The 19,425-nt window shown below is 37.7% G+C and overlaps 1 protein-coding gene across 3 annotated transcripts in view; it reads left to right on the top strand.

The window, feature by feature from the left end:
- LOC147398223 (alpha/beta hydrolase family protein) overlaps positions 1 to 19,425 on the top strand; it is a 47,000-nt gene that overhangs the window by 4,001 nt on the left and 23,574 nt on the right. For 2 of the 3 annotated variants that reach the window (XM_086447389.1, XM_086447388.1), the window contains exons 3-4: positions 16,599 to 17,288; positions 17,781 to 17,883. In XM_086447389.1, coding sequence (XP_086303515.1) covers positions 16,599 to 17,288; positions 17,781 to 17,883 — 793 coding nt within the window. Of the gene's footprint in view, positions 1 to 756; positions 950 to 16,598; positions 17,289 to 17,780; positions 17,884 to 19,425 lie in introns of all 3 variants that reach the window. The other variant, XM_086447390.1, reaches the window with a different exon arrangement.

The raw sequence follows: 19,425 nt of genomic DNA on the forward strand, positions 1-19,425 counted from the left end.
ATCTCAGATTTTAAGAAGTCAAGAGATTCCATCCATAACTAAAGTGTTTGCTAGGTTATAGGGGTTGCAATAAGTGATTGTAGTAATGTTGTATCTTCGAACACAAATCAATCAGCTTTAGTTGTTGCTGGAGGTTTATGATGTGGTAGTGGACATGGAGGGTGTGATTCAAGGGGGGTCATGGTCGTGGATGCGAGGGACCACCTAAGTGTACTAATTGTGGTTTGGATGGTCACATAGTTGATTTGGGATTGACATGGTAAGCCCACAACTTGGGCTAACCAGGCATCTTATGAAGAAATTCCCACTAATACTACTCAATCTCAGCCAATTGCACCAAGTCCTATATCTGAGATAGTAACTATTTCCTGTGAAGAATATGCTAAATTGGTTCAGCCGCATACCTCTGTTGCATCCTCCTCCAACACTACTACTCTAGCGCACTTTGGTAAAGCATGTGTGGCCTATCAGATTATTTGTTTCTTCTTCTTGGATCATTGATTGTGGTGCTTCATATCATATGACAGGTTCCTTGGGTATGTTTTCGTCCTTTAAGTGTTCTTCATTTGCCCAGTTTGTTACCCTTGCTGATGACACTTCTTCTGAAGTGTTTGATCTATTACTTCCTAGTCTTTCTTTATTGTTGTCTTCCGTTTTGTATGTCCTTAAATTTCCTTTTAGTTTGATGTCTGTGAGTAAGTTAACTAAAGCCCTTACTTGCTTAGTTACATTTTATCCCTTTTCCTGATTTTTCAGGATCTAAAGATGAAGAAGACGATTGGTGGGGGGCATGAATCTTGTGGTCTCTATTATCTAGATGGTGCTGGAGGTTCAATTGCTCTTCAATCATCTCTTACACTACATCAGTGGCACTACACGCTTGGTCACCCTTCTCTGTGATCTTTGAAAAAGATGGCTCCCAATTTGAGTCATGTTTCTAGTTTATATTGTGAGTTAAGTAAACATCACCATGTCTCTTATCTATCTAGAATAATTCCTCGTGTGTCTAGTCCTTTTAATTTAGTACATTTTGATGTCTGGGTCCTATTAGAGTTACCTCCAGAGTGGGTTTTTGTTATTTTGTTATCTTTGTAGATGATTTTTCAAGAATGACATGGCTCTATTTAATGAAGAATCTTTTTGAATTGTTTTCCATATTTCATTTATTTTATGCTAAGATTAGAAATTAATTTAGTGTATCTCTGAAAATATTTTGTTCTGATAATTCTAAATAATATGATAAGGAGTTATTATCCACTTATTGTGCATTTCAAGGAATTATTCATCAGACATTTTGTTAATATACCCCTCAACAGAATGGGGTTGCTGAAAGAAAAAATCGCCATTTATTGGAAGTTGCTCATTCTCTTTTATTTTAGATGAATGTTCCTAAACCATATTGGAGTGATGTTGTTCTTACTGCTTGTCATCTTATTTATAGAATGCCTATGTTAGTTCTTGATGGTCGTTCTCCTCATTCTATTCTTTTTCCAGATTCTTCATTGTTTACCTTGCCTCCACGTACTTTTGGTTGTGTGTTTTGTTCAATGATTGCAACTTGGCTTTGATAAACTGGATTCATGTGCTATCAAGTGCATCTTTTTGGGCTACTTTTGGACTCAAAAAGGTTATCAATATTATGATCTGTTGAATAATTATGTTTTATTAGGTATTTTAGTATTTGTCCTTTTTAGTCTTTTCCACTTATTATATTATGTAATTTCTTTAAAGCCTAATTAAGGCTAATTAATTAATAATCAATTTAAAATCTTCTTAATTCAACTTGGTATCAGAGCCTCTATTGTCCTCCTCTCTGTGACAACTTCCGTCAATCCTCGTCTCCATTAAAACTACTTCCACTACACCTCTCGCGCTCGATTACCATCTCACCCCTACATGGGTTCTTCCTACTCCTTAATCGCACCATGTGATAAGGTTCTTTTTTCTTCAGACCTTTGTGAAGGGCTGTAGGCAATAATAGAGTTGCTGTATGGTGAGGTTGCAACAATAGTAGGGCTGTTGTTTGATAACCAACAGAGGCATGCACTGTCGCAATTGCTTGTTGAAGATTGTAGCAACAATAGAGTATTGTTTTTTAGTTAGAATAGGTCAGGTGAAACCTATTTGGCCATCGTGGAGTGTCGCAACCCCCTATTAAGAGTCGTAGCAATAGAAGCAGAGCCTTGCGACAAGTTTTTTGGACAGAACAGGGTTAGACGACACCTGTTTGCTGAGAATTGAGGCAAACGTCTCATTGTTTGACCTCCACAGAGGCTTACGACACAACAGGTTGTTGTTTTGAAGTAGGCGACACGTGTTTTTGATCTCCACAGAGGTTCGCGATACAGTAGGTTGCTGTTTTGAAGCCTGCGATCATAATAGTTTTGTTATTTGAGGGTGATAACTTTTTTGAACATCTACAGAGGCTTGCGATCATAGTAGGGTGCTGTTTGGGGCTGTTCTCATTGCAGTGTTGCTTTTTGGTGCCTTACGATTGAGCTAATGACTACTCGGGTCATCCACAACTGTGTTTGATCACCTTTCACGCTTCTTACGATCGTGCATTGTCACCTTTAGGGTGCTGCGATCAGTTTCTCTTTGAGAGCCGTCCCCTCGTTTTATTTGAACTCTCTTCAAACAAAAACACGACTCTTTGATGGCCTTCGATACATCCTCTTCCTTGATCAACGGTAATAGTAATGGATCAAATGGTTTTCATTCTCATTCAATTGACTTTCTAGGCATTCAAATTACCATTGTGAAATTAGATGGTCCTAATTATTTTCTTAGGGCCCGATTGGTTAAAATGTTCATTGGTGGAAAAGGAAAGATGGGTTACCTCACAAGGACAGACAAACAACCTGCACAAAATGACACTTTTTACTCCCACTGGTTTGCTAATAATTCTGTGGTCTATTCTTGGTTGGTTACATCTATGCAACCACACATAGCGGCTAGTTTTATATTCTTCTCAACAGCAAAACAGATATGGGATTCTACAAAGAGTATTTACTCGCAACGTCAAAACAACGACTAGATCTTTAACTTAGAGCGTGAGATTTCCTGCCTTTCGCAAGGTGACTCCTTAGTCATTACCTATATATCACAGCTACGTGTTCGGTGGGAAGAGTTGACTTTCTATTCTTTGTCCTATGCTTGGAATGACTCTCTTGATGAGGCATTATATGTGTTAATTTTGGATAAGAATCTAGTTTTTTAGTTTCTAGCTGGTCTCCGAGATGAGTTCGAGTATGCGAGAATTCATTTATTGGGTATGGATCCTTTTTTGTCCCTATAGATTGCATATTCTTATCTCTTGGCTGATGAGATTTGTCGCACAGCTATCTTACCTCATTTTTCAAGAGACCACTGCGCTATGCTTGCTTGCTTACCTTCTCCACAGCTTCCGAGTTGGTCTCTGCCTACCCATCAACAACATAAGTGTGATCATTGTGGAAAGTTGGGTCACGTGAAAGCTTATTGTTATGCGCTTCATGGTCGTCCTAATCAGCAACGTAAACAGTCTCAACAATCTTTAGCTGATGTAGTCTCTTAGCCGATTACTGATCCAGCACCTCCTTCAGCTATTACCTCATCGAATTTGGTATCTCTATCCTACGCTGAGCTTGACAAGTTCAGGAAATTCTTCAATCAGATGGAGACTTCAGTTCAGCCGATCTCTATTTTCGCTCACTCAGGTACTTTTGCATTTGCACACAGTGTTTTCACTACTTTCTTACTGTGGATCATTGATTCTGGTGCCTTAGATAATATGACTGGTATGTTTTCCCTGTTCAAAATCAAGTATTATTCTGGTCATCACAAGGTTCGCCTGCTTGATGGTTTTTTGTCTTCTATAGCTGGTCAAGGTCATTTTCCTATTACACCTTTATCCTTAACTAATACACTTCATATTCCTCAACTTACTACTAACCTTCCATCTATTAGTAGCATTACCATAAATTTGAATTGCAGTGTAATTTTTTTTATCCCTTTTATTGTATCTTTTTGCATCTGGGGTCGAAGAAGACGATTGGCAGTAGATGTGAAGTGACTGTTTTGTTTCTCTTGGACATACCTGTTTCACCTAGCACCCATTCTGCTTCTCAGCTTAGTAGTAGTAGTTAGTCTAATAAGGCACTTGTAATGCGTTGGCACTTACGCTTACGCCATATTTCCTTTGAATATTTGAAACACATGTTTCCTGATTTATTTAATAATTACAATTTGTTTGATTTTTCTTATAAAACTTGTCAATTAGCTAAACATATGCGTTCTCCTTACCTTATTAATATGAATACTACTGCATTTGCTATATTTGACCTAATTTACTCTGATGTGTAGGGTTCTTCCCCTGTCAGATTCATTCTTGGTTTTCATTATTTTGTCTTATTCATTGATGGCTAGTCGTACCATTTGGGTCTATCTTATGAAACATAAGAGTGAAGTATATGGGATCTTCAAGCAATTTCTTATTATGGTTCATACCCAGTTTGTTTGTACCGTCAAGACTTTCCGCTCTGATCATGGTACTGAGTACACCTATAGTGAGGTATTAAAAATTTGTTTAGAGTTTGAATGTTAAGACCCCTCAACAGAATGATCGATTAGAACGGAAAAATCACCATATTTTGGAGTTAGCCCGTGCCCTCTCTGTTGGCATGAACGTGTCGCAATCCTATTGGGCCGATACAGTTCTTACTGTTATTTACCTTATTAATCGGACTCTTTCCGAGTTTTTTAGTTTGTTACGCCTCTCTTTCAGTTCTATCCGGATCATTCCTTATTTCCACTTCCTTCGCATGTATTTGGGTGCGTTTACTTTATTCAAATTCTTGACCAAACTCATACTAAATTTGACCTTAAGGCTGTAAAATGTATCTTTTTGGGTTATATCTCTACCCAGAAAGGATACAGTGAAAAAACGATGGAGAGAAAAAGTTTAATTTTTTCATTAATCCTAATTAGGCTTTAAAGTGAAATTACAAAGACTAATAAATGGAAAAGACAAAAAAGGACAAAAGACTAAAATTCTAATAAAATAGAATTATTCAACATTCCCCCTCAAGTTGGTGCATGGATATCAACAACGCCCAACTTGGACAAGACACCTTCAAAGGTGGTTTTACTAACACTTTTAGTAAGAATATCGGCGAGTTGTTGAGATGTCGGAACAAACGGAGTACAAATTTGCCCAGAAATAATCTTCTCTCTAATGAAATGTCGATCAACTTCGATATGCTTCGTTCTGTCATGCTGAACTGGATTTGTTGCTATGTTAATGGCTGATTTATTATCACAATATAGTGAAAAAGGTGCTGTTATGGGAAGACACAATTCAGTTAATAAGGTCTTGAGCCACAACAACTCACACACTCCAAGTGCCATAGCTCTGTACTCTGACTTAGCACTGATCGAGAAATCACATCATGCTTTTTACTACGCCAAATTACCAAGTTACCACCAACTTTAGTACAGTACCCCGAAGTAGATCGTCTATCAGTCACTGACCCAGTATAATCGGCATCTGTTCACGCTTCAATGCGAAAATGACCATGATTACTAAACAAAATACCTCGACCAGGACATCCCTTAAGATATTTAAGGATGCGATAGACAACATTAAGATGAGATGTTCGAGGGGAGTGCATAAACTGACTTATGACACTAACAACATAGGTAATGTTGGGGCGAGTCATAGACAAGTAGATCAATTTTCCCACAAAATGTTGATATTGGCCAATATCTGACAAACACTCCCCCTAAGAATCAGTCAACCTGTGATTCTGCTCGATAGGAGTATTAACGGGACGAGAACCAAGTTGATCAGAGTCACTGAGTAAATCAAGGACAAATTTACGTTGAGAGATAAATATACCAGAGTTGGACCGTGCAACCTCAATACCCAAAAAATAGCGAAGATGGCCAAGGTCCTTAATCTCAAACTGACGTCCTAAGTAGGATTTGACCGCGGTAATGCCAGCACTATCATTTCCAGTAAGGACAATATCATCCACATAAACAATTAGAGCGACAGTTTTGCCCTTAGAGTGTCGCAAGAAAAGAGTATGATCAGCAGAACTCTGATGGAAACCAAACTGATGCATTGCCCTCGTAAAGCGCTCAGACTATGCGCGAGGAGACTGCTTCAATCCATAGAAAGAGCGACGAAGACGATAGACATGTGTAGGAGAAACAGGTGTGAGAAAACCAGGAGGTTGGACCATATAGACTTCTTCTTGAAGATCACCATTGAGAAATGCATTCTTGACATCTAACTGAAAGAGAGGCCACCCTTTGATTGCGGCAATAGAAAAAAGAACTCGAATGGTGGTCATCTTGGCAACTGGAGCAAATGTCTCCTGATAATCAATCCCATAAGTCTAAGCATAGCCCTTTGCCATTAGACGGGCCTTATAACGAGCAATAGAACCATCAGGATTATACTTAAGGGTGAAAACCCAGTGACATCCCACAGCCTTCCTCCCAGGCGGAAGATGAACAAGTTCCCAAGTCTGAGTCTTTTCAAGAGCAGTCAACTCATCAATCATAGCAGCTCGCCACTCAGGATGGGTAATAGCATCTGTAACAGTATTAGGAGGAGAAACAGTGGAAACAGAAGCAAGAAAGCTCCGATAGGAGGGTGAGAGAGTAGAATCAGATATGTAATTAGAAATAGGATAAGTACAAGTGCGCTTACCCTTGCGAGTGGCAATAGGACGATCATCACAAGGAACAGTAGGAGGCGGAGTTGGAGGCGAGGAAGCGCGTTGGTCTGGCATAGAAGTGATGGTCGTATTGCGTGGTTGCCGAAAGTAAACCTGCAAAGACAGAGGTGACGAGCTGACAGGGGGTGAAGAAGGAGGAACAGGCATGAGAATAGGAAATAATAAGGGAGAGAGATCATTATTAGGGGAATGTAGAGGAAACCACTCGGACTGAATATCAATTGACCCATTGTAGTATGAGATATGCTCAAAGAAGGAAATATCCAGAGAGATGAAATGCCTTCGAGAAGGAGGATGATAACAGTGGTATCCTTTCTGGGTAGAAGAATAACAAAAAAAAAATACATTTAACGATTTTTGGGTCAAGTTTAGTACGAGTTTGGTCAAGAATTTGAACAAAGCAGACGCACCCAAACACACGTGGAGGAATTGGAAATAAAGGGCAATCCGGATGGAGCTTAGAAAAGGGCGTGGCAAACTTAAGAACCCGAGAGGGAGTCCGATTAATAATATAAATAGCAGTAAGAACTGCATCGGCCTAATAGGATTGTGACACGTTCATGCCAATAGAGAGGGCGTGAGCTAACTCCAGAATATGACGATTTTTCCTTTTGGATCGACAATTTTGTTGAGAAGTCTTAACATTGGACATTTGGTGCTCAATGCCAGAATCTAAACAAAGTTTTAAAACCTCACTATAAGTGTACTTAGTAGCATGCTCAGAACGGAATGTCTTAACGGTATGACCAAACTGGGTATGAACCATAGGAAGAAATTGCTTGAAGATCTCATAAACTTCACTCTTGTATTTCATAAGATAGACCCAAGTAATGCGACTGTGGTCATCGATAAACAAGACAAAATAACAAAAACCTATAATGGACGTAATGGGGGAAGGACCCCACACATCAGAGTGAATTAGGTCAAACATAGCAGGTGCAGTAGTATTCATACTAATAGGATAATGAGAACGCACATGTTTAGGTAATTGACAAGTTTCACATGAAAAATCAAGTAAATTGTTATTATGAAATAAATCGGGAAACATGTGTTTCAAATATCCAAAAGAAATATGACCTAAGCGTAAGTGCCAACGCATTACAAGAGCCTTATTAGACTGACTATTACTAATACTACTAAGTTGAAAAACAGAATGAGTGCTAGGTGAACCGGGTGCATCCAAGATATACAAGCCATTCACTTCACGTCTAATGCCAATTGTCTTCTTCGACCCCAGATCTTGAAAGACATAATGAGAGGGATAAAAAATTATACTGCAATTCAAATTTTTGGTAATGCTACTAATAGATATGAAATTAGTAGTAAGTTGAGGAACATGCAGTGTATTAGTTAAGGATAAAGAAGGTCTAACAAAAAATTGACCTTGACCAGCTATAGAGGACAAAGAACCATCAGCAAGGCGAACCTTGCGATGACCAAAACAAACGCTATAGGTTTGGAATAGGAGGACGTACTGGTCATATTATCTGAGGCACCAGAATCAATAATCCCTGGTGAGGAAATGGTGGAAACACTGTGTGCAGATGTAAATGTACCTAAGTGAGCGAAAATAGAGATTGGCTGAGATGAAGCCTCCATTTGATTGAAGAATTTCCTGAACTTGTCAAGCTCGGCTTGAGATAGAGATACCGAATCCGAAGAGGAGGTAGTAACTGAAGGAAGTGCTAGATCAGTAGCCGGCTGAGAGACTACATGAGCTAAAGAGCGTTGAGACTGTTGACGTTTCTGATTAGGACGCCCATGAAGCGCATAACAACGGGCTTTTACGTGACCCAACTTTCCACTATGATCACACTTGTGTCGTTGACGTGTAGGCAGAGACACACTGGGAGGCTGTGGAGAAGGTAGGCGAGCAAGCATGGCGGAGTGGTCTCTTGAAGAATGAGGTAGGGCAGTTGTGTTACGACTCTCATCAGCCAATACATAAGAATACGCAGTCTGTAAGGACGGAAACGGATCCATACCCAATAAGTGAACTCTCGCATACTCAAACTCATCCCGGAGATCGGCTAGAAATTGAAAGTCTCGATTCTTATCCAGAATCGACGCATATAATCCCTCATCAGAAGGGTCCTTTCACGCATAGGACGAGGAATAGAAAGTCAACTCTTCCCATCGAGCACGAAGTTGTGATATGTATGTAGTGACTGAAGAGTCACTTTGAGAGAGGCGGGAAATTTCACGCTCCAAGTTAAAAATGCGGACATTGTTTTGACGTTGCGAGTAGATGCTCTTAGCAGAATCCCATATTTGTTTTGCTGTTGTGGAGAACATAAGACCTGTTGCAATATGTGGTTGCATAGATGTAACTAACCAAGAACGGACCATAGAATCATTAGCAAACTAGTTGGAATAATTAGGGTCGGTCATGCAGGTTGTTTGTCCATCCCTGTGAGGTAATCGATTTTTCCTTTTCCACCAATGAGTATTTCAACCGATCTTGCCCAAAGAAGATAATTGGGACCATCTAATTTTACTGTGGTAATTTAAATGCCTGGAAAGTCGGTCGAATTAGAGGGAAGACCACCTGAGCCATTACTATTACCAGTGATTGAGGAAGAAGACGCCTCGGAGGCCATCAAAGAGTAGATGTGCTTTGGTTTGAAGTGAGTTAAAAAAGAAACTGATTGTAGCACCCTAAAGGTGGCAATACACGATCGTAAGAGGCGTGGAAGATGATTAAATATTGTTGTAGGTGACCCGAACAGCCATCAAACCAATAGTGGGACACCAAGGAGTGGTTCTGCCGTTGTCGTAGGCCTCAACCAGGGGTCCAGTGGCTGTCACGTTCCCCAGAACTTCCCAAACAGCAACTTGCTGTTGTTGTGCCCTTCTAACAATGGACTGACAGCCAGAAAAAATAGCAATTGTTGTTGCTATAGCCTCCTAAACAGCACCTGCTGTTGCTTGGTAGCCAGAAATAAATAGCATTATTGTTGCTACAGCCTCCTAAACAGCACCTGCTGTTGCCTGGCAGCCAGAAAAAAAATAGTACTGTTGTTGCTACAGCCTCCTAAACAGCATTTTCTGTTGCCACAGCCCAATAACCAACCAATAGCTTTTGCTGTAGCCCACCAGACATTCACCTACTGTTGCTGATAGGTTTAAGAAGGAAGAGGACTATGAGATTGTAGCAAGGAGGAAAGGATGGGAGAAGGGAGGGGATGATGGAGCCTAGCTCTGATACCAAGTGAAAAAACGATAGAGAGAAAAAGTTTAATTCTTTCATTAACCCTAATTAGGCTTTAAAGTGAAATTACAAAGACTAATAAATGGAAAAGACAAAAAAGGACAAAAGACAAATTTTAATAAAATAAAATTATTCAATAGATACTGTTGTTACTATCTTCCTTCTCGAAGGCGTTTCATTTCTTGGGATGTTTTTTTAAGCATACTCCATACTGCAATGGGTCCGTTAGTATTTATTTTGAGTGGTTTCTCCTAGATTCCCTTGATGATGATCCCTCCCCCTTGTTATTTCCTCTTCCCATGTTTGTACCTCCTTCTCCATCCCTTGTCAGTTTGTTACCTTCTCCAATGCAGGTTTTTTCTCGGCAGCCACGCAATACTACTATCACTCCTATGCCAGACCAGCTCGTTTCCTCGCTTCCAACTTCGCCTCCTTCTGTCCCTTGTGACGATCGTCCTATTGCCACTAGCAAGGGTAAGCATTCTTGTATTTATCCTATTTCTAATTATATACTTGATTCTGCCCTTTCACCCTCTTATCAGAGTTTTTTTGCTTCTATTTTCGTTGTTTTTCTTCTTAATATTGTTGCAGATTCTATTACTCATCCTGAGTGGTGAACAACTTGAAAAGACTCAGACTTGGAAACTTGTTTCTCTTCCATATGGAAGGAAGGTTGTAGGATGTCGCTGGATTTTCACCCTTAAGTATAATCCTGATGGTTCTATTACTTGTTATAAGGCACTTCTAATGGCAAAAGGTTATGCTTAGACCTAGAGACATTTGCTTCGGTTGCCAAAATGACTGCCATTCGAGTTTTCTTTTCTGTTGCCGCTATCAGAGGGTGGCTTCTCTTTCAATTAGATGTCAAGAATGCATTTCTCAATTGTGATCTTTAAGAAGTTTATATGGTCCAACCTCCTGGTTTTCTCACATCTGCTTTTTCTGCATATGTCTGTCGTCTTCGTTGTTATCTGATGAGACTATCGTTGTTCTTCTCACCGGAGTTAATAATAATCTTACTTTTACCTTACTTGTGGGGCAAGTAGGGGATCGAACCCAAGAGAAAGGAGGAATAGAGCTAAGTTAAGAAGATAAAATCCAAATTAACTAAAATGAATTAAAACTGTTTTTCTTTGTATTTTTGAACTTATAAGAAGATGTAAAATTGCTAGAAAATAAACTAAAGTAAATGAAATTAAAAGTAAGTAAACTTATGAATTAAAACACCATTGGAGGTGGATCTACATAAAACATGTTAATGAGCAATTCCTAGTCTTTAGCCTTTTTATAACTCAATCATAAGGACTTGGTGTTAGCTCCTTAGATCGGAAAGTTTTGCAAATAAAATGAAATAAGAGAACAAAAACAAAGTAGAATTCTTTGAAAACTTCTTACTACCAATTATCTAATTTAAGCATACTTTATCTTGATCTAATCTAAGCATAAAGTATCTATATTAAGAATAAAAGGTGCAAGAAACTTAAAGAGAATTCATATGCATTTTAAATAAAAGAAAGACATAAAATTAGAAATAACACAAGAACTTGCTATAGGCTTTTCCACTCTCCAATGGAGGGGAACTTAGCCTAATGTTATTGCAAGAGAGGGAAGATAAGAGATGAAAGACCTTTTCTTCATTTCATGGAGAAAATTACAACTTCTTCTTCTTCTACTTCTTACAAGACTATTTAACCAAAAGAAAATAACTAGAAAATGAAAATATAAAAAATAAGAGAATAGGCTAAGAGCCTTAGATTAAAGGAGTCTTGGATAAGAGAACCAAGTTGGGACCCTTTCTCTAGAAATGAAGGCTCTATTTATAGAGAAAATGTGTGTAGAAGAGTCTAAAAGTAGCCTCCACTTTTCTTTGCACAAAAAGACAAAAGAGGAGAATATGAGTTAAGGATTAGGGCATTCCAAAGGATTAGGGCATTCCAAAGTGGGCCCAAATACTTTTGTCTTGAGATTTTGATTCCAATTTGTTGATTTTCTGCACAAGAAACACACGTAATTAGATTTATCTAGTAAATGAATTTATTTATATATAATTAAGCCTAATTAACATGCAACGTGGTGATTTGAGGCTTATCATGATTATTATCTTAATATGGATAAATAGGTACAAAAATCAAGATAAATATCCGAAAAATATGTGTATAATTGAGTGTTTGGAAACACTCATCATTCTCTCTATGGACTGAAGTAGTCTCTTCGCGTATGGTCTAAATACTTTACTAGGGCAATGCATCAATTTGGTTTCCATAAGAGTTTTGCTGATCACACCCTTTCTTGCGTTACTCCTCAGGCAAAACTGTCGCTCTGATTGTTTATGTGGATGATATTGTTTTTACTGGAGATGATAGTGTTGGCATTACCGAGGTAAAATCTTACTTAGGACGTCAATTTGAGATTAAGGGTCTTGGGCATTTTCGTTATTTTTTAGGTATTGAGGTTGCGCGGTCCCATTCTAGTATATTTATCTCTGTGTAAATATGTCCTTGATTTACTCAGTGACTCTGATCATCTTGATTCTCGTCTCGCTAATACTTTTATTTAGCAGAATCACAGGTTGACTGATATTAAGGGTGAGTGTTTGTCAGAATATTGGCCAGTATTAGCATCTTATGGGATAATTGATCTACTAGTCTATGACATGCCTCGACATTGCCTATGCTGTTAGTGTTGTAAGTCAGTTTATGCACTTGCCTCGAACATCTCATCTTACTGTTGTCTATCGTATTTTTAGATATCTTTAAGGGATGTCTTGGTCGAGGTATTTTGTTCAGTAATAATTGTCGTCTTCGCGTTGAAGTATGAACAGATGCAGATTATACTGGTTCAATGACTGATAGACGGTCCACTTCTGGGTACTATATTAAAGTTGGTGGCAAATTGGTAATTTGGCGCAGTAAGAAGTAGGATGTGATTTCTTGGTCTAGTTCTGAGTCAGAATACAGAGATATGGTAATTGGAGTGTGTGAGTTGTTGTGGCTCAAGACCTTACTAACTGATTTGTGTCTTCTCGTGACAGTCCCGTTTTCACTATATTGTGATAATAAATCAACTATTAACATAGTAGCAAATCCGGTTCAGCATGACAGAACGAAACATATCGAAGTTAGTCGACATTTCATAAAAGAAAAAATTGTTTCTAGGCAGATTGGTACTCCTTAGGTTCCTACACCTCAACAACTTGTTGATATTCTTACTAAAGGTGTTAGCAAAATCGCTTTTGAAGGTGTCTTGTTTAAGTTGGGCGTTGTTGATATCCACGCACCAGCTTGAGAGGGAGTGTTGAATAATTATGTTTTTAGTAGGTGTTTTAGTCTTTTTGTCATTTTTAGTCTTTTTCACTTACTAGACTATGTAATCTTTTTAAAGTCTAATTAATGCTAATTAATTAATCATCAATTTAAAATCCTCTCAATTCAACTTGATCCTATTTCTAATAAGAACTTTGTTAGTGCGGACGTCACAATTTTTAAAATAGTGCCTTACTTCAAGAGTGTTTCTTCAGAGGCAAGGTTAGATGATATTCTTTCAACTATTCCAATCCTAGTTGGTATTGATCAAGTTCCTGTGGTGCCAAAGCTCAAAACATATATTTGTAGGAAGATGCAATCAACGTTAAATACTCAAAATACCTAGAATCAGAGCCTCCTCCATCGTTTGTGCCTTCTGTGGATCCAAATGCTTCATCCCTAAATCTTCCTATTACCCAAAGGAAAGGTACTCGAACTTGCACCAAACATCCTATTTCTAGTTTTGTATCTGTTCATCGTCTTTTTTCCTGTTTTTCATACCTTTGCTTTGTCTTTGTCTTCCATGCCTATTACTAACAATGTTCAGGAGTCTCTTACTCATTTTGGTTGGAAACAAGCTATGCTAGCAGAAATGGATGCTGTTCACACTAATGGTACATGGGAATTAGTTTATCTTCCTTTGGGAAAATGTTCACTTGGTTGTCGTTGGGTGTATGTAGTCAAGTATTTGCCAGATGAATCCATTGAAAGATTGAAGCCTGTCTTGTTGCCTAAGGATATTCACAAACGTATGCATGGATTATTCTAAAACCTTCTCCCCTGTTGCAAAGATTACATCTGTTCGTGTTATTATTGCTATAACAGCTCACTTTCAATGGCTATTGTCTCAGTTAGATGTGAAAAATGCTTTCTTACATGGTCTATTACAAGAAGAAGTTTATATGGAGCAACCACCTAGGTTTGTTGCTTAGGGAGAGTCATTCGGTAAGGTGTGTAAATTGTAGAAAGCAATTTATGGATTGAAACAGTCTCCTAGGGCATGGTTTGGGAGGTTCAGCGATGTTGTGAAATCTTTTGGACTGAAACAATGTCACTTGGATCATTCAGTCTTTGTTTGAACCTCCATTGGAGGAATTATTATTCTAGCTGTCTATGTTGATGATATTATTGTAACATGTAGTGATCCTTATGGTATTGCCGTGTTCAAGAAGTTTTTTCAATAACAATTTCACACTAAAGATCTAGGAAAACTTTGATATTTCCTAGGCATTGAGGTGGTTAGATAAAGCAGTGGTATTAGTGTTTTTCAGCACAAATATGTTTTGTATTTGCTTAAAGAGACTAGTATGTTGGGTTCAAAACCAATTGATATTCCCATGGATCCTAATACAAAACTTCTAGTAGACCAAAGAGAATTGTTTGATGATCTAGGAAGATATAGGAGGTTGGTGGGGTAAGTTGAACTATTTAATTATCACTCGTACAGATATATCATTTGCAGTCAGTGTGATTAGTCAATTTATGGATGCACCTAATGGTGATTGGGCAGGCTCACCATCTGATAGAAGGTCAACTTCTAGTTAAAGTATGTTTCTTGGGGGTTATCTTGTTTCTTGGAAGAGCAAGAAACAAAATGTAGTGGCAAGGTCTAGTGTAGAAGCTGGATGTAGAGTAATGGCTTTGATAAAATGTGAATTGTTGTGGTTGAGGCAGTTCCTTTGTGTGTTGGGTTTCAATGTGAATCTTCCAATTAAACTTTATTGTGACAATTAGTCTACAGTTCATATTGCTTCTAGTCCTATGTCTCATGAGAGGACGAAGCATATAGAAACAAATTGCCATTTTGTGAGAGATAAATGTGTGAAGTTAGAATACCAGTTGGCAGATGTGTTCGCTAAAGCTTTTAGTCATACTTGTGTTAATTTTATTTGTTCCAAGCTGGAATTATTTGATGTTTATTCTCCAGCTTGAGGGGGAGTGTTAGAGTCTATTTATTTATTATATGAAATATAAGGGCATTATTGTCCTTTCACCTTTATTAATATATTATGAAAGGAGTAGAGAAGGGAGAACACTCTACATAACACCTATGATCTTTTTGTAGACTGATCCGAATCATATTCAAAGTAAATTTTGATTCCTAGACCTAGAATTAGGTGGCTAGTCCAAAACCCAAAAGATTCGAAATCAAATCTTCTCCCATGGATTGAGGCACTTCTAATATAGTGTGCTTGCTGATGATTATGTGGAAGAGGGTAAGACTCCCTTGGAAACTACAATTGTCTAGTAGGAGTGATAGTCCAAGTAGACAAAACCTCTTAAGAAGTGGATGACCAGATCACAATACCGTGCTCTCTTCTTAGCATCCATGAAAGTTGAACTTCTTTGATAGATGGTTGTAATCATATTTTTCAAAATCAAATCGTCGTATTGTAGTATGTAAAATAATCACAAATTTTATTCATGCATATATAATTAAAATGCAAAAACTTCAATACAATAGTCCCTACGAGTAATGCATAAGTATTGGTATCTCTCATTCAATCGAAAATTTGAAGAAATGAAATTTCTTAATTAACCTTAGGACTATGTAAATTAATATTGGTGCAACTGAAGCATACACATTCAAGACAGTAGTTTTAAGATTACTTTTCAAAGAAATTAAGCAAGAGTTGGCCCCCCTTTTTTCTTCCGGAAAAGTTCTTGAATCTGAGTTCGTCTGATTTGTACATCAAAACTTGTAGATATCAATTTCACAAGTTTTTTTTTTATTCCTTAATAGTTTTTATTTATGAAGAAAGCAAAAGAAATATAGGTGCTATGTGTATGCATATATGCACAACATATGCTAATCCCCTATCACCACATATGCTATTGATAACATTGTATGATGCTTTGTACGTTTGTCCTTCACATTTGAAGTTTTGCTTGGTGTATTCTTGGTATCTTGATCTTGCCACAAGTGCAAGTATTATATCTTATTTCATTGACATGAATTTAATTCAATTAATAGTTGGTTAAATAATTTACCAGTGGGTCCTGAGAAAATAAAATCCTCTGGTGGTCTCTCAAAGCTTTTATCTAAAATTGATTTGTAGCAGCATTAAGTTTTATTGAGGATCATTTATCCAACTAAAATATTTTCCTTGGTTGGTTTCATAACCTCTAGAATTTTGTTTTTTGTTTTTTTTGTGTGGCTTTTTGTTGTGTATGTTTCTAATTAAAATTCTCAACTTTGAAATGCGAGTTCAAATCGACATAGGCATTAGAAAAGATTAATGGACTGAGTCATTGTAATGCATTTAACTTGTTATCCTTAATCTTAACTTTTTTTTTTTTTTTTCTTTTCAAAACCCTTCTTCATCTGGTTACTATCGCATGTTAATTTGTTTGCAGTCTTCATTTGCACGTCATATGTCCAGCCAAGGATTTGATACATGGATTCTTGAAGTTCGAGGTGCTGGGTTGAGTACACAGGGAGAGGGAGCGGTTGCCAACACAATCGAGCAACCTATGAATAATGGCATTAAATCTGAGTTTCTAGAATCTGTTGATAAGGATTCCCTTAATGGAATTCTCTCCGCAGAAGCACAGTTGACTGTTAAACCCAGTTCTGTAGCTGAGGCCGAGACCTCCATTATCAAAGATATCAGGAGGGAGGTGGGGACAGTGTGGGATGACTCACAGTTGGTGACAGAGTTGACAGAAACTTTAATGCGTTTGTCAGAAAGACTCTCGGGCTTTCTTAATGAAGGTCAATTAAGGGTCATGTCTGCTAAGTTATTTGATCAAATATCGAAACTATTAGAAGATGTTCAACTATCTGAACGTTTTAATGAGATCAGGGGAAAACTTTCAAGTTTGTTAGAAGCAAGGCAAAATTCTGCTATTGCTACCCAAATCAGGGATTTGAGTCAAAGGCTTGTTAATACTATTGAGGAAGGTCAAAGATCTGTTTCGCCACAGCTTTTTGATTTGCAAGAGCGTTTTTCTACAACGATAGATAATTTTCAGAAACAGCTTGACCTGATTGTCAAGTATGATTGGGACTTTGATAACTATCTGGAGGAAGATATTCCTGCTGCGGTGAGGTGACATTTCTTCATGTTAGAGTGCTATAAATATGATTAGCTTATTTCAAAAATCGATTCTTTCTTGATTTGACTTATTGGTTAGAACTTTTTTGTTTTACCAGAACTTGCATATGGAAATTGATATTTCTAGATAAGTTTTTTTTTTTTAAAACTTCTTCAACATTGTTTTTGCCATGTAGTGTTTTGGGATGAAGTGGGAATGACAAAATTTCTTTGGAAGATGTGAAAACTTCATCATCATCATCAAACCTTATCCCAAAAATTAGCAGCAGATTTTGTTTTCCTCTGCAATAGCATGCAACTCTTATAAGTTTTAAAAGTTCTTGTGGGATCAGGTGTCCCCATTGTCCCCCCTGTAAATTCACCCCTGTTTGGCTGTGAAAGTTTCTATGTTATATATTTCATTATCTATATAGTATATGCTTACATGACTGACTATCCCTCTAGAAATGTAGATAACAATCTCCATTGTTGATTAATGTAGATGAAATACATAAGGGATCAATGCAACCCAAAGGATGGTAAATTGCTAGCAATTGGTCATTCCATGGGAGGGATCTTGCTATACGCGATGCTGTCACGATATGGTAAGATGCTACCCTTTCTCATATACATTCTTTTAATGTGTTTTTTGTTTGTCCTCCGATTTTTCACCTTTTGTGTACTTAGTTTTCATCTTACAATTAATTGCTTTCACTCTGATTTTCTTTTATTATTACTAATATTTGTTAAAAAAAACAAGATTTAAAATTAAAACTCAATATTTGAGTAGATTCTATTTTACGAATCTATTTTGTTTGATTTGTACCTAATCAAACTTGTTGCTGATCTTTAGTAGGTCCAATTACTTTTGTTTTGGAGCTTTGTGGAGAATTTTAGGTTTTGGGTTATCATTTTTTGGAATTTTTTTTACCCAAATCCTTTTTACCTATCTCTAGCCCTTGTTTTTAATCTACAGAATCCAAGAGCCTTATCCCGTCTTCTCTTTCTGATTCTATCACCAACTTTAAGTTTAATGGTGATACTTTATTTGCTTGGTCTCGAGTGGTCAAGTTATACATTGAGGTCGATTGAAGATGTGATATCTTAGTTAAAATACCCAAATCCTCTTCTTGGATCTATTGAGGTTGACAAATGGGAGACAAATAATTGTAATATGTTGGGATGGATCCTAAATTCCATAGAGCATCAATTTGCAACACATACATTTTTTACGAGATTGTTCAAGAGTTTGGGATTCTCTTACCTAGTGATGCAAAAACATCCTAGGTGTGGAGCATCTCCACACTAAGCTGGGTGGGTCCTGCCTCTAGTGCTGGAACCTTGGGCTATGGGATAAAAGGATTGAATTAAAATAGGATATCTTAGTGGAAATACTGTAAGCCTTTTCTTGTATCTATTGAGGTTGACAAATGGAGACAAATAATTGTATAATGTTGTGATGGATCCTAAATTCCATAAAGCGTCAATGTGCAACATCTATATTTTTTACGATAGTTTCAGAGTTTGGGAAGCTCTTACCCAATGATACAAGAGCATCCTATATGTGGAGCATCCCCGCACTAAGGTGGGTCCCACCTCGATTGACTAGAACCCTGGCTCTGGGATAAAAAGATTGATTCAACCTTTTCCATCAGTCGTGGCTTTTTGGATAAATGGTTTAGTCTTTTTACGTCAAATGATATCAGAGCATGAGGTGTTGAGTTTGGGACTGATGCAAGAGCATCCTAGGTGTGGAGCATTCCCACATTGAGGTGCATCCTGCTTGAATTGACTGGAACCCTGGGCTATGCGATAAAGGGATTGATTCCACCTTTCCCATCAGTCGCAACTTTTGAGATAAATAATTGGGTCTCGCAAACCCCAAGTCTAGTATTCATTGGGAAAGATTTAATTTTGAAATTCAATAACTAGGTTTGCTTTGGATTATAGTTTTCTAACCAAATCCATTGTAATTGAAGTGCCTACTTAGCTAAATTGGTAAGATGTATGTACTGTGTTGTTCCCACGTCCTAGGTTCAAACCCCCCTTGAACCCAATTTCTCACTTTTTTTTATGGGTACGTTGGACTGGAACCCATGACCTCAAAGTTGCTTTACAATGTGTCAAACCAACTGAGCTATGGGTCC

The sequence above is a fragment of the Akebia trifoliata genome, chromosome 7, assembly GCF_017979445.1.
Source record: "Akebia trifoliata isolate Shusen 1 chromosome 7, ASM1797944v1, whole genome shotgun sequence".
Lineage (NCBI taxonomy): Eukaryota > Viridiplantae > Streptophyta > Magnoliopsida > Ranunculales > Lardizabalaceae > Akebia > Akebia trifoliata.